Source organism: Benincasa hispida, unplaced genomic scaffold (assembly GCF_027475165.1).
Source record: "Benincasa hispida cultivar pf3 unplaced genomic scaffold, pf3_genome.v1.1 HicScf1857, whole genome shotgun sequence".
Taxonomy (NCBI): Eukaryota; Viridiplantae; Streptophyta; class Magnoliopsida; order Cucurbitales; family Cucurbitaceae; genus Benincasa; species Benincasa hispida.
The window spans coordinates 15,731-31,859 of record NW_028326250.1 but is presented as its reverse complement, the minus strand read 5'-3'; the positions used below and the strand labels follow the sequence as shown (position 1 = coordinate 31,859).

Genomic DNA, 16,129 nt, shown 5'->3' with positions numbered 1-16,129 from the left:
TATCTTTGAATTGAATCAAGAGTCAACCACCCCTTGTAATTGAATCAATAAGTGGGAGGTACTCAAGATAGAGATTAGGATAGTTCATCCACTACTCTCTTTTCGACAGACTGCTCGAATGGACAAACTCATAAAGAGAACTCCATTTTAAGCATTCCGTTGGATTATTTCCAATCTTCTTATTTTAAGATCAAAATCTGGGGATAGGGATCAACAAGTTATTGAAAATTGTTTTTCTCGCCAAACCGAATTGCTTTATCAATGATTGGACCATAGGTGCGATGATTTACTTCACGGGCGAGGTCTCTGGTTCAAGTCCAGGATGGCCCAGCTACACCAAGGAAAAGAATAATAGTTGGATATGCATTGAGTGAGTTATAAGTGCTCATTCTATCAACTTGAAATCGGTGGTCCAAACATTCTAAAATAATAAAATAATTAAAATGGATAACACTTTTAGGATTACTTATTAAGTTTGTAGCAACATTTTTAGAGAATTGCAAATATCGTAAAATTTATCATTGACAGATTTTTATTAGTGATAGACTTCACGAGACTCAATGACTTGGAGAATCTAAATTTTTCTATATTTGTACATTCTTTTATATTGCGTTATACCTATAAATACTTTGGGTTGATTGATATATTTGTAACTCCACTTTTTCTATTGAGAAAAAAAAAATCAAAAATATGTATCAACAAAAAAAAAAATTGCAATAAATAACATTTTCAGAGATAATAATAAACTATATATCAATATTTTTAAAGAATTGTAACTATATCAAAATCTACAAGTGATAGACTATCATTAATAGACTTCTATCAGTGATATTTTTTACATTGTACTACATTTGCTAATATTTTGGACGAGATTTGGTATATTCCTAACTATCCCAAAAACAAACCAACAAACACAAACAAACGGAAATTTATGGGCTTTTACTTGACCTTCCATCCTCAGCCCAAAGAGAGCATTATCCAACCCAACAACAAAAGAAGCTTATCCCCTTCTCCTTCAGAAATTCAACCAGACGCTTCCCCAACTTACAAAGATAACGATCAGAAACAATGGCTGCTTTCGTGGTCTTAGGCTTCACGCCGGCCACTTCTTCCGGTGTAATGGCAGCTTCCTCAACCAAACTTCAATTCACAACTAAACCCAATTCCGAGCTAGGGTTTCTCACTTCTCAATTAGCCGGCATCAAAATCTCCTCCAACCACTCGCTGATCTCCCCCTCACCAATTTCTGCTCCTCTCAGACCTGCTCTTCAACCTGTTGCTCGTAATATCCCCTCTTCTCGACTCTTGCTTAATATGATTCATTTTCTTGTTTTTCATTCCTCAACTTCAACCCTTTTTGGGCTCTAATTGATTTGTATATTTGAAGCATTTCCTATTTGAATTAGGTTTCTAAATCACCCATGTTCTGGTTCCAATTTGGGCTATCTAGAATTTCTATTTGAATTGGAATGTTGTGAGAATTGGGAACCATCTCAATCTTGGTGGTCTGATTGTTTGTTGTTTCAGGTAGAGTTTGTCCCTTTACTGGAAAGAAAGCAAATAAGAAGAACTTAGTTTCTTTCTCCAACCACAAGACCAAGAAGTTGCAGTTTGTAAATCTTCAATACAAGAAGGTTTGGTGGGAAGCTGGGAAGCGTTTTGTTAAGCTACGCTTGTCAACTAAGGCTTTGAAGACCATTGAGAAGAATGGACTTGATGCTGTGGCTAAGAAGGCAGGGATTGATCTTCGTAAGGAATGATATGGTACTTCATGTCACTTTAATTTTACTCTTTTTAGAATTCGATGAAGATTTGTTTAATTACACTATCATGTTGTATCCTGCTGTTTTTGCTTATTCTTGTTGTTAGTAAACTATTTATTTTTAATGGTCACAATATTCTTATATCTTTGTTTTTCCTCCATTTGGCAATGAAGCTGAAATCTGAAATCCATCCCTTTTCCTTTCAGGGTTTCACGAATGATTCGATTTTTTAGTAGTCCAGCTAGAGTGGTCTTACAAATTTGATGCTAAATCCTAAAATTCTTCATCAAATTAGGTATCATTTGGAGGTAACTCCAAAGCCTAGAACTTAATGCTGTAGAGAGTTGAATACATTTTGTGGCTGAATTTTTCATGCTTAATGATTTCTGCATTTGAACCTATGATTTCAACTTGAGCTGGCCTTCCAAATAGTTAATTTAATTTCAGAAGATTTCTTCATCTTCCCCTTGCCCTTGGGAACAATGCATCAATCCAGAAGGGGCAGCAGTGTGTTTTAGTAAATGAAGCCAAGTATTTTAACCCATTTAAGAATAACGAAAAGGTTGGTTCCTGTCAAAGTGAGTTTGACTTAGTGATATTAACATAACCTCCAGGTTCAATATCCCATGTGCAGTTGCATTTTTCTTAACTTCTTGAATCATCTTTATAACTTAAGAGAAACTTTATCTTAATGTGTTTGACAATTTAAGAGCTGAGAGTTTGAAGCATCATTATTAATTATTAATTTTTCTGAAGAGTTTATTTGAAATGACTTTCTAAATGCTTTTAAAAAAATTAATGCAAAAGAAAAAATAATCAATACGGAAAAGATCATTCCAAACATACTCAAATATTGAAAATGAATGAATGAGAAATGTTATATAATGTTCAATGAGAATAGTAAGAGAGTCTAACTTTAACGAGTTCAATTTGATACAGTATTTATTATTTACATAGTTAATTATAATTTTCTTTTTAATGAACTTGAAAAAGTAATTATAAGACAGATTAATATCAAATGTACAAACATTATAAGTGATCAATACCCCATATTTATTATCATTATTATTTTTTTTCGTCAAGTGAGCGTAACTCCACGATAATTGGCATGCCTTCTTTTGAGACTAATGGTTCAATTCTCATATTCCACTGTACTATAAAATAATATTTATCATATAAAAATATAAAAATACTAATATTTGGTGCCACAGTTGAATTGAACTTCTATTTACCTGGCCAACTTGGGGAATAATGTTTCACTAATCCGCTTTACAGATCAAACTACTAAATTTTAATGTTCATATCTCTATAAAAGAAAGTGAAGAAAAACAAAAAAAGGTTGGCTAGAAAACTTTGTTTACACATTTCTGCTCTTTTATTTACACACTACTTTGTGACAATCATCTAATACATCCCTAATCCTGAAAAATAAAATGCAGCAAGCAAGAAAATCTTGAGTAAAACCTTAGAGTTAGGATACTGCTTCTCTATGTCGAGAAAGCAAGTGTTCATCATCTGAAAGGTTCAACTGGTGCTGACTCTTCAAGCAGAGTTGCAGCTTCAAAGCATTCAGCAACCTCCAGTGCCGATGCCCCAACGTCAGCTTTATATAGCATCCCGAGACTGTACCACGCAGATGGATTTGCTCGATCTAGTCGAAGGGCATCGGTTAGCAAGCTTCTTACTACAGGAAATGACTGACTGCCGCCTAACTGTTGGAGAAGACAGGCAGTGGATATCAAGCTGGGAACATGGCTGGGATCAATGTCCAATGCTTTGTTGTATGCTTGCAGAGCATCTCGCGGAAGACCCTTTGACTCGTAGAGTAAACCTAGCAGTTCATCGAGTTATGAATTCATTATTCAATAGTATAGATATCACAGCTTGATGACATTCTTTATCAACACGCTTCGATGGGGAAATTTTGAATCAAAACTGAGTTGATTACTAGTAATGAGTCTTTCTTTTCTTTATAATTTTTTAGAGTCTTGAAAGCAACAAGCCAACAGGAAACCACAGGCCTCTAAAAGTAAAAAATGCCCACATAAGAGAATTACAACTAAACTAAATGTTTTCTGAAGAACTAACTCTATAATGTATCAATTTAATTCTTAGCAACTTACTAAGCAGCATGGAGAAGTTGAATCAAGCAATTGATCCAAAAATTAATAGAATGTGTGGAAGCCTCAAATTGAAAAGTATTTGAGCCACACAGTAAATGGGGATGATGTTTTACCTGTGGAATGCCATTTGGAAGCAGAATACGGATTGATTGCCTCCAATTTTGACAGACAGATCTCCGCGTCCCGCCACTGAGACAAGCTTGTGTAAATATTGGCCAAGTCATGCCACGTATCTACTTCCAGACTTCTGTCAGATTTTCTCACATCCTGCATGAAGGTGAAGAAACAAAGGAACAAATGAACTAATATTAACTCAGCTTGATGGCCATAGTCTATGAAGTATGGAGGATATGGATCCGATTTTGTATGGAAACATGAGACACATATACAACACAGATACGGTGGCATGCCATTTACCATTTTTAACAAATCTAGGACACAAACATAACAATGATGTGTTTATTTAAACATGCATTTTAAAACAATATGAAAATTTAAACCCAACAAGTTTATAGATTGATATGCTTAAAAATGAGTTTGAAATATATTTCACTCAAAATTCATAATTTTTGTCCAATATTATTGTGTGTCTATTGAATATGTTTAACAAGTGTTCAATCTCTAATAAATGTTGGATTAATATGACTTTGTGCAACTAGTATTTAACACATATCTATTGTGCTACTTGTTCAATTCGTGTCCAATGTGGTATGTTTATTTAAATGTGCATTTTTAAACAATATGAAATTTCAAACTTAAACAAGGTTTTGGATTGATATGCTTAAAAATGAGTTTGATGTATTTCACTCAAAATTCATTATTTTTGTCCCATATTATTATGTGTCTATTGAGTATGCTTAACAAGTGTTCAATCTCTAATAAATGTGGATTAATATAACTCTGTGCAATTAGTATTTAACACATATCTATTGTATTACCAAATATTCAATTCGTGTCCAACAAGTATAGGAGTGTCCAAGTGTCAACGTGTTGACGTTAGCCAAATTGAGACATAGGTTCATCAAATTATGAATATCTCTCATTCAAATACCCCATATAATAAGATCACAAGAAAAGGCTCCTAATACGGATTCCCTTACCTTCGGAAGCATCTTTCCACTACTTTTGGTCTGGACTTGAATTATAGCAAGAAGATGACTATATGTTTCTATACCGTTCTTCAACTGGCCCTGCGCAATCTGGAGTTTAGCTTTAGTTCGTAAGAGTTTCCCCTGTTCCCACTTCCCTGTCTGCTCAAGAGCAGCATTGAGAACAGTCTCCGCATCCACAAACCGTTTTTGGGCAGACAATATTCTAGCCAAGAGTATGTAAGACTTCAGACTAGAGCCTGCCTCGAGTTTCACTAGCTGTTTTGCATAGTATAAAGCAATATCCAGCTTCCTCTGTTCAGCATACTCAAGACAAATATGATAAACAATGAATGGATCTCTTTGTCTCATCAGTTGCTCACCAGTTTGTAGCGCCTTAAGTGCTTCAGACTGCTTCAATGTTTTCTGAGAATCCGAAGCAACTGATTTTGACATAGCTGACAATAACACACCAAGTAAGCAATTAGCAACAGAAGTCATCTGGATGCATTTACCATGCAGCTCTGAAAGCACTCTCAATGTGTATGTGACCCCCTCATCAAGACAAACCAAATTTTCTCCACAGAGCTTTGAAGCCAGCAACAATTCCAGTAAGCAGTCTACGTTCTCTATGTTACTCAAGAAGTTCTTCAAAAGATTCAATGCAACTAAGCTTTTACCTTCCCCATAGTAACAAAGTGCTAGGGTGCAGTATTTTTCTTTTCGTCCTATAATTCCAGGAGGCAATTGTTCAACCTCATTTGCTAGAGCTCCAAATTCCCCTGAAATAGACAATGCAAATGAGAGATGCTCTAGTATTGACGGGTCCCATTCAATCAATCCAAGTATATATTTTCTCATCAGATCCATTAACAGAAGAATTGCCTCTTCCATATTATTTCTTGGCACAAACGAGCTTTCCATCTGTGAACGAAGAGTTGGAGGACTTGCATCACAACCACTATAGAGAAGGAATATTGCAAACTCTTTTTCTATTTTTGCTCTGGTTTCCGTTTCCAGATTCCATTGATAGAGAAGAGCACGCCTATATGACAAGATAGATTCATCTGGAGAACCAGCAGATTTCCACAATTCTGGAAGTAAGTAAACAGCCTTCGTTAGTGTCTCTTGCAATTTACAATCAATAGCAAAGTTTTCTGGTAAGCCTTCTGGTAATGCCGATTCAACAGTGTCTAAAATTAGTTTGCATGATTTCGCCGCCTCTGCAGATCATGGACAAAAAGGAAAGATTATGAATACAGATGGAGAGAAAAAGGCATCCTTTGAAAATGGTAAAGCAGAAGGGGGGGAGAGAAAAGAGAAACTACCTACAAACCTTCCTAAACCCTGCAATGATTTTGCTTTCAGAAAAATAGCTTCAAGAAGTAAACTAATGGCATGCATGGACATAGTAGGCACAACATCACTTTGTGATTGGCGCCTATTTTGTTCATATCTTGTTGAAATAGAAGCTTTTATCCTGGAAATTACAGCAGCAATATCTATTCCTTCAAAAACATGAAGAGCAGCTTCTATGTTACCCTTTTGATACTCCAGCCTTCCAAGTAAGGCACGTGCTTCCTAGAAAATTTTAAGTACTGTAGCTGTTCAGTTTCATTAATAGCAAATATGACATTTCAAATATCCTTGGACACTCTCTACAATGTGCTTTTAAAAGAGTAATTTTCCTTACGTTAGGTCATACATGGTCAAATGACTGCATCAAAAGTGCTTTTATACACTTAGAAAGTCATTCTAAACAGACCTTGAATCTACAAGCAACTTGAAGACTTTCAACAAACACCAACTTTAGTTGAGTCAATTTCTCAATCTTCTACAACGTGAATACATAGAGACAAATCTTCCAAATAAAGAAGACATTAATTCATTAACGCATCTGCCTCATGAAAGTAACCATTTCAGGCGATGTCCTCAACAAAAAAAATAATAATAATAATAAAAAAAAAAATACAATGAGCTAATCCTATACCAAGAACACAGTGAGTTTCTTGCCTCTTTCCTTAAAAACAATGGTTTCATAATTGAAGATAGACAGACCTCATAATTCAAATAGCCACTCTCACGAAGAGATGATTCAGCTTCTTCAATGTTGCCATTATCCACCTTTGGTTCCACCTCACCCGTTCGGGATGAAAAACCACTAGCTGAATAGTCTCGAGTTGCCAGAGAATCTGATGAATGAATCATTTCATCTCTTAACTGATCCCCTGAACGAATACAATTTATCATCTTCCTGAACTTACTCTTGAGGCCAAAAATTTGTTCGTCAATCCAGGCCTTTGCTCTCATGCTGGCTCATTCCACCTGAAGAACTGCAAAAACAGATGGAATAAAAGTGGGGGGAATAAACAAAAGATTAAAACTTCTTAAACAAGTTTCTGTAAGGCACACAGCTCGAGATTTGAGAAAATTACAAAAATAGAATGCCCAATTCCTAATCAGTAAAACCTTGTACTACAAGATTCAATTTGAAAAATGAACGGTTTAGGAATTGAGAAAGGTCGACTCAATAGTTCTTCCAAAATTCCTACTAGCATAGAATATTGGAACCCATCAAATTTTCCAGTATAATTTTCAACGACTCGTTAAATACCTGTCAAATAACAAATATTAAGCACGAAAGAAACCCATAACAGGGAAAGAACAAGGAAATGATGAAAGTTATGGAGAAAACCATAAGCAGTGACAAAATGAAATCAAACTCACTATAAGTAGACATCATAATGCAGGAAAATTATATGATTACTAAAGGTAAAGAAGATGAAAAAAGAAAGAGAAACCCACAGGAGCATCATGAAGGAGAGGTAATGCGATGAGAGCAAACATCAACAAAAAGAAAAGTAAAACCTTTAGGCCAAGAAAAGTCATCGAGCGAGCCCACAAAACATCAACTCCACCGTGCATTCTCCAATTCTCTCAAAAGAAAGAAAGCCATCTAACTTATCTTCCTAACCAAGAATCCAAGGTCCCAATGAGTATACTTTCTTTCTGGGGTTTCCTTTTTACTTTTTAATCTTTCATTTCCTTACGGCACAGTGCAAATTTGTATTCAAAGTCAAAGCACAGACCTGGAATCCTGACAATACACATTCATTAGTTCTCCCTTCAACGTGTGAACACGCATAATTTTGTTCTAAATATTTTAACCAGTCCAAAATCTCACAAATTTGTGCCAATAAGTATTAAAATAATGGGCAAGGGCAATTTCCAATGAAAATTAATATGCAGGGCAGGGCCCATTTTGAAAACCCCTCCCTTACAAGTCAACAATTGCCCGAATACAGAAGGAACTGTTACTGAAAAGTATGAATTAAAGAGGTATTTGGGATTGGGAGCAAATCATTGGTAAAAATTGGAATACAAACAAAAATTAAGAGAAAATGGAAAGCAATTTTGGGGATTGAAAGTAAAACCTGGTGAGTTACCTACGACAGTGGAGGACAAGCTGTTTCCCATTAAAATGATTAAATGAAACTGGAGACGGATGAAAGGTAAGGACATCAGATACAGAGATGGCTACTAAATGCAAAAGCGCTTTAAACAACCGAACTCCTGCCTCTGTCATTATTGAATTGAATGCCAATTGAATTCGATTCAATTCGGTATTCACAATGCTTGTTTGTTGGGTTCCTTCGAATGACAGCCAAAACTGGGACTCCGACGAGTGAAATCGGTCGGAGTAGAGCCAAAATTCAACCGTATTCTGCATCCTTTATCTTTCCTTTAACTTTCTCTTTTGTCTTCAATGGTGATCGTAATGGAACACTGGCAATCCCGAGCCTCCACCCAACCCCTGCCCTGCCCTACCCCCAATTCAAAGCTATTTCCAAAAAGCATAGACTTTCTTTTTCTCAAAAATAACTTTTATGGAGAGTTAAGTTTCAAAATGTTTAGGCTACATGTTTGGGGTGTCATCTAACCAAACCGATCAATCCAACCTAATCTATATGATTTGGTTTGGGTTATCAATTCAGATTGATTCAAATAAATGAAAATTAGATTTTTATATAAAAAACTATCTTTAGGCCCTATATTTAAAAAATGTCTTTAAATTTAAATTTTTTCAAGAAAAACTTTTAATATTATTTTGGAATAAATTTACTTTTTTTTTTATTATTTTTATTCCCGATTTTTATATACATTTCCCTATTTTCAAAATTTTCTTAATGATAGAGAGAGAAATTGCATTTATTATGGAGAAAGAAAATTTTAATATGATTTTTTTTTATATATTTTCAAATGGAGAGAGAAAATGCATTTGTTTAGATTTTTTCCTTTATTTAATTTAATTGGGAGAGAAAATACATTTAATGATTTTTTTTCTATTTTTTTCATTTCACGCTTTTTTTGTGGATTCATGATTATTTAAAATATACCTCAGAACATTTTGTTTGGTATTTGAAAATATTCTAACCAATATATGAAATATACCACAGTATATAAATTCAATATTTGACATAAATCGTCCTATAATGCATTTATTATGAAGAGAAAAAATGTATTTATTATGATTTTTTTCCTTTTTTGATTGTAGAGATAAAATACATTTGATATGTTGTTTTACATTTTCATTTGGAGAGAATGACATTTAATATGATTTTATTTTCCATTTCATTTTTTTTTGTTGATTTTTGTTATTATATGAAATATTTCATTGTTTGTTTACGTGTACATGTAATATATTTCGTTGTTTATTTGGAAACATTCTAAAAATATATATGAAATATATTGGTAAATATATTTCATATCTACTTGTATTCATGGTTATTTTTAAATATACCTTAGAGAACATATACACAAGCATGTATATATTATATATCATAAATTCAAAGTAGTCAAAAATCAGCAAAAAAAATCTATCATAGTAAAAATCACAGATGAACTTGATGTTCAACATGGAACATATATATAAGTGTATATATCACAAAACAAGAATTCTAAATACAAAAATCATCATCGTTTATGTAAAATAAACGATTATATATATCACAGTATATATATCCTCATCGTTTAGATTAAACCCCCACCATTGGCTGGATCTTCTTGCCTAGCTCCATCGACTGGATCTACCCGAGTCCGTGTGCGGATCTTCAGAAGCTTCGCCACATCATCTCACATCGTCTATTTGCTCGAGCTTGCGTCGCCGTCGACTGGATATACACAAGTCCTCATCGAATTTGCTGGCACTCGGTGTTGGAAACTTCGCCTCGCACCACATTGTCTCACGCCATCTGTCTGTAACCACACTATCCTCTGCTCGAGCCCACGCCAAAATTGCTCATGCCTGTGCCGAAGATTCTTTCTCCCCATGTCCGTCGTCTATTGCCTGCAACTCACACCGCTGGAATAAGAAAAGAGAGGGAGGGAGAAGATATTATGACAGAATATATGCATGGCAGAGAGAGTATGCATGAAGGAGAGAGAAATAAATAAATAAATATATATATATAATGTAGGTAAGGGCTAAATTGTAAATACCTACTAATATTAGTGAAAATAGGGAGGCTAATAGTTTATATATATATATATATATATATAATGAAATGTTCATGACATTAACATAACATGTGTCTATTCTTTATGCCTTTTATAAGAAATTACATGAAAATTTTGTGGATTGGGTTGGTTCATAGGTTTATCTAAAATAACTCAAATCAACTTGAACTTATTGTTAACTTTAAAATGTATTTTTTTAAAACTTATGATACAATTATATATACATATATTTAAAAATAATTTTTTAGCACTTGGGAAAGAAAAAAATCATTATATACATTAGTTGTTAATCTTAATTCGATATATAAAAATAATTAAATCAAATTTTTTACGTATTAACATTCTACTACTTTTTGGAACAAAAATTTAAATAAATAATCCGATTAGCCCGAACCAACCCACCAAATATTTCATGGTTGAGTTGGGTTTATTCTATAATAAGTGTTATTTGGGTCGAAGAAATTAACAACCCAAACAATTAGATTAGGTTTAAAAAGTCCTTCAAACCAATCCAACCCAACCCACAAACACCCCATTATATATTACTATATCACGTTGAGTATTTTCTACCAATATTTTAAAAAACTAAGGTCGTTTTTAAAAATCAAAGAAAAAGTAATTTTTATTTTTAGGTTTTGGCTAAAAATATATGTTTCTTCAAAGAAAGTGTAGAGAAAACAAACATATTACTAAAAAAATAGAAAACTAAAAACATAATGATTGCTAAATAGGATCCAACCATGAAATTGGTTTAGTTTAAAATTTTTAATTTAGTTTTCATTCGTTCAATAAATTTTTAGATTTTATAATTTTTTATCTATGAATTTATTAATTTTCGTTTCGGGTTCCTTGATGTTAATTTTGAGTAATAGTTACAAAGTGGATTTTTTCTTCTTTAATTTTAATGGAAAATTAATTTAATTCTTTTACATTAAATAATATAAAATTAACACGGATGAATAAAAGTGGGTATTAGAGAAAATTTAAAAATAAAGTTGATAGATAATCTCATTGAATAAATTTGTAAAATTGTAAAATCTAAGAACCAAATGGCTATGGTACTCCCTCTCCCTCTATATATATATTTCTTTTTTCTTATTATGTTAAATTAATATTTGATGTCCAACTTTTATGGTTGTTGTTGGTAATATGTCATTCAACTTTATTAACAAGTCTCTAAACATTCATAGTTATGTTAAATAGGTTCTTTTAACTTTAAAAATGTTAAATTGGTTCATAAACTTTTAATTTTATATCTAATATATATATATATATATATTTTGAAGTAAAATTCCTCAGGTGATGCCTAGTAGATCCTTACCATAATTAACATCGGGTAAATTAATAAATTAGTTAGAAACTAAATTTTGTATCTAAAAAGATATTAAACTTTTAATTTTGTGTCCAATAGGTTTGTTAATTTTTTTTAAAAAATATCAAATAGGTATAATACCTATTAGATACAAAATTGAGAGTTCAAATACTTATCAATTCAACACTTTTGAAAAAATTAAAATCTATTAGGCACAAAATTGAAAAAATTAGAGAAACCTATTGGATCATAGACGTATTTGATATAAACCTTAAGTTTTGGGGCTAAACTTGTGATTTGACCATTTTTTTTTTCAAATTAAACAATTGCATATAGGGAAATGGAAAGCATCAATGTCGATGATGGTAATTGATATCTTATCCTAGGTCCGAAATATCGATGTTGATAGAAATATTAAGGTCCCGATTTTATGGAAATATCGATTACGATGAAAATTTTGAGAAACTTTATGAAAATTGATGGAAATTGTTATAATTAGTTAATGAAACTTTGATTGTGATCTGATGAGACTATTTTTAACCATTTTTAATCATCATATCTATAAAGTAAGACAATATTTGGAGGTATAGTGTAAATATATGTATAAATATCAATGTGTGAGTAGAAATTTTAAAAAGAAATGAAAAAATAATATCAAATATTGACAATTAATTGCGAAATTAAAAGACATCAAATGTTTGCATACAAATTAATTGAAAATTATTTATTACAAAACTTACATATCTAATACCAAAAAGATGACCTTGAGCATCTAATCTACTATATTGCTCCCAGGTTTTTCTATATTGAAAATGTTGAATATGGTTACTTAAATGAAAATGATAGGACTCATATGGCCAACATATAAACTTTATTGGAAGATACATCTCATTGATCGATGATCTTCCTCCTTCATATAGATAATAACTATTCAATGAAAAATTAGGTTGAAAATTGTTATTATCAAGTCTTGAAAGACCATCAAAATCTAAGTAACAATCATTACCTTGACTATAGTTTTGTTGTGTACTACTAGTGCTTATGACCATAGTTTTCTAGGTCTTTTTCTTGAAAATAAAAACTTTGGATGGTAAAAGAAGCAAAAACTCATAGCAATTCAATTTTGAGATGAAATGATATGAAAATTCAATGGAAAAATGTTTGAATGAAAATTAAAATAACTATATGTTATTTTTATCAATTTTGGTTTCTTAAAAATAAAAGCTTTGGATGGTAAAAAAAATAAAACTTACATCAATCCAATTTTGAGGTTAAATGATGTAACGATTCAATGGAAAAGGGTTTGAATGAAGATAAAAATAAATACATGTTATTATTTTTCTCAATTTTGGTTTTTTGAAAACGAAAGCTTTGGATGGTAAAAAAACAAAACGTACATCGATTCAATTTTGGGGTGAAATGATGTGAAAATTCAATGGAAAAAGATTTGAATTAAGTTAAAAATAAATAAATGTTATTATTTTTTCAATTTTGGTTTATTGGAAGCGAAAGCTTTGGATAGTAATAAACAAAACTTACATAAATTCAATTTTGAGGTGAAATTATACATTAATGTGTGGAGTTATACAAATCATATAATCAAGACAAGTTTATAAACCTTAAAAAACTTCCATTTAGCCTAATTACTTAGAAATTTAGGTATCGTTTGGTATCCATTTTGTTCTTTTTTTTTTTTTTAAAAATATTAAACATATTTTCTCCTCGTTTCTTATAATAATTGACATCGTTCTTAAGTACAATGGTTGAATTCTTAGCTAAATTCCATTTTTAAAAGCTATTTTTTTTTTTTTTTTTTAGTTTTTAAAATTTGGCTTGGTTTTTAAATCATACGCAAGAAGTAGATCCCAAAGAAAGAAATTTGGAGGTAAAAATAGTATCTATAAGTTTAATTTTCAAAAACGAAAAATAAAAAATCAAATAGTTATCTAACGAAACTTTAACAAAAATAGTTATCTAACGAGACTTTAACAATTTACCTGATTTACTGAATCGAGCATAATTTAATAATATATTTACTTTAACAATTTACCTGATTTATTGAATCGAGCATAATTTAGTAATATATTTCATAAATTTAAATGTCCCTTCTACTTATTATTTTTAAAATGTATGAGACATAAAATTGATCGTTTTAATAACAACTCGAGTTTGAATTTGTGTCAAATAGGCTCATCAATTTTTGGAATTTCAAGTAAAATAGAAATTTATTAGAGACGAAGTTGAAAATTTAAGGGTTTAGTTTGCTAAATATTTCTAAATTTTTAAAAATTATTAAATATAAAATTGAAAGTATAAGAATATAATATAAGATCAGATCTCGAAATTTTCTTTGTTAGGATAATCGTACGAGCTTCCACAATCTATTTATATTTTTACAATATTCCTTTAAAATAAATTAATAAATTTGTAGTTTTTGATTGGGGCTTTCTACAGTAATAGCCTAATTAATTTTATGAATTTCTGGCCATTGAAAAAAAAGGGGAAAGTTTGAAAAGGCACAAATATGAAAAATAAATAAATAAATGGAAATCATTTGCACTAAATTGGCTTTTTCCTAAAAATGTTTATTTATCCCACTCTCTTTCACCCCTTTTATTCCCTTACTTGCCCACCATCTAAGACACCTTCCCCATCTTTTCTCTCATTCTCCATTTTTCTTCTTCTACTACCAACAACCACTCCTTTATTGGGATTGGTGTCATAATTTTTTTTGTATTCTCGTAATTTGTAAACTTTGTAAACAAATTATTATCAATAAAATAATGATTATTTTATGAGCATACACTCAATCTAATAAACTAAGATCCTATGTTATTTTATGTAATTTAAACATATGTGTAGAGACATACAAGTTGACCGTGTTTAGATTATAACCTAAAGAGTTTGTAGTAGATGGATAAGGTCGGACACCTTATCATGGTGACATTACATATATAACTTGCTTTGTAGTTGTTGTAAGTATCGTAAAATGCTACAAATGATTTGATCCTGATCATTCATGTGGAAACATGTGAGCGGGGGTATCCTATACAAATCGATTGTGTAAAACCGAACCATGAAATGAATAGTATCTCTTTATAACACTGTTGCTATAAGAGACCTATATTTCACCAGGATGATCATAGGTGACTTAACTTGAATCTTGAGTGAATTGAACTCTTATATATGAAGACGGTCGTTTGATTTGCATGGGTGAGAGTGACCAATTTCACTGACTCAATATGCCTATTATTTTGGGGATTCGTTTGATGAGGAGTTGGGAACATAGCTACATAAGAAGAAATTCACTCCTTCCCTATTGTTAGAGTAAGTAGAGAAATTATTCCTTTAAGGGTTGATTCCGAGGCCTGAACAAAGAGGCGCATTACTCTCTTTTGATCAAAAAGGGATTCAATTATAGTTGGACTATAACTTATTGTTTATTAGAGGAATCAGTGGTATTTGAGGAGTTAGATGTAACTACAGGAGCAAAATGGTAATATTGGCCTAGCTGTACTTACGAGCAATTTGTGAAGCCGTTGATTGATTATATCCAGTGGACATAGAAATATATTTATAGTGCGAAGAGTGCAACTGTCGGTCTTTAATAAAATGACTGACAATTAATGGAGGTTGATTAATTTAATTAAAGAGTTTAATTAATTAATAAAGTGCCATTAGAGCTTCAATATAAAAGTTCATAAGGTCCCCTCGTCAGCTTAATTAGGTAAATGAGAATTGAATTAATTTTGGATTAATTTGAATTGTTCAAATTAATTTAAAGGGAATTAAATATATGAGATATAATTAATTGTAATTAACTATAAGAGATATAATTAATATAATGTATATGATACATCATAATATAAAATTTTATGGGAGAAATAAATATTTGAATATGATTCAAATATTAATTATATAAATATGATTCATATAAAAACTATAGGTTAAAATTAATGTGAATTTGATTCATACTAATTCTATAGGCTATGTGAGAGATTTATAAACTATAGGTTATATTACATGTGATATAATATAAACTATAGGTTATATTATATATGATATAACATATAGTTTTAATATATATAATAAAGTTAGTTATTATATATTTTATTTATTTATTTAAAATTCAAAATATTTTATTTATTTATTTTTAAATAAAAGGGAGGAAGTTATTTTTATAATTCTCTCCCCACTAATCTCTCAACTTTTCCCATGGTAGGTGAACTGGGGTTTTCACGTTTTGACAGAGTGAGAGAAAATTTGATCTTCCTCCTAGATTGCGTTGCAGAAGAGAAAGTCTCTTTGTGTGAAATTCTTCTGGAA

General features: G+C 31.4%; 2 protein-coding genes across 10 annotated transcripts; one reads left to right on the top strand and one right to left on the bottom strand.

The window, feature by feature from the left end:
- Positions 1 to 981: 981 nt before the first annotated feature.
- On the top strand, positions 982 to 2,173 carry LOC150030481 (large ribosomal subunit protein bL28c-like). Its single transcript, XM_090309680.1, has 3 exons — positions 982 to 1,282; positions 1,528 to 1,764; positions 1,970 to 2,173. The coding sequence occupies exons 1-2, from the start codon at positions 1,069 to 1,071 to the stop codon at positions 1,758 to 1,760; spliced, it is 447 nt and encodes a 148-aa protein (XP_090165806.1). The 5' UTR covers positions 982 to 1,068; the 3' UTR covers positions 1,761 to 1,764; positions 1,970 to 2,173.
- A 788-nt stretch (positions 2,174 to 2,961) lies between these two features.
- LOC150030480 (protein NPGR2-like) lies at positions 2,962 to 8,786 on the bottom strand. 9 transcript variants are annotated; one of them, XM_090309675.1, is made up of 7 exons: positions 8,421 to 8,786; positions 7,780 to 8,071; positions 7,033 to 7,307; positions 6,303 to 6,555; positions 4,987 to 6,197; positions 4,000 to 4,153; positions 2,962 to 3,594 (listed from the first exon to the last, which is right to left on the bottom strand). In XM_090309675.1, exons 3-7 carry the CDS (start codon positions 7,282 to 7,284, stop codon positions 3,275 to 3,277), a joined length of 2,190 nt encoding a protein of 729 aa, XP_090165801.1. In that variant the 5' UTR covers positions 7,285 to 7,307; positions 7,780 to 8,071; positions 8,421 to 8,786; the 3' UTR covers positions 2,962 to 3,274. The 9 variants fall into 9 exon arrangements, with proteins under 9 accessions (XP_090165801.1, XP_090165797.1, XP_090165799.1 ...); XM_090309671.1 differs by having other exon boundaries at positions 7,843 to 8,071; positions 8,421 to 8,785; XM_090309673.1 differs by having other exon boundaries at positions 7,843 to 8,063; positions 8,421 to 8,785.
- Positions 8,787 to 16,129: the final 7,343 nt, after the last annotated feature.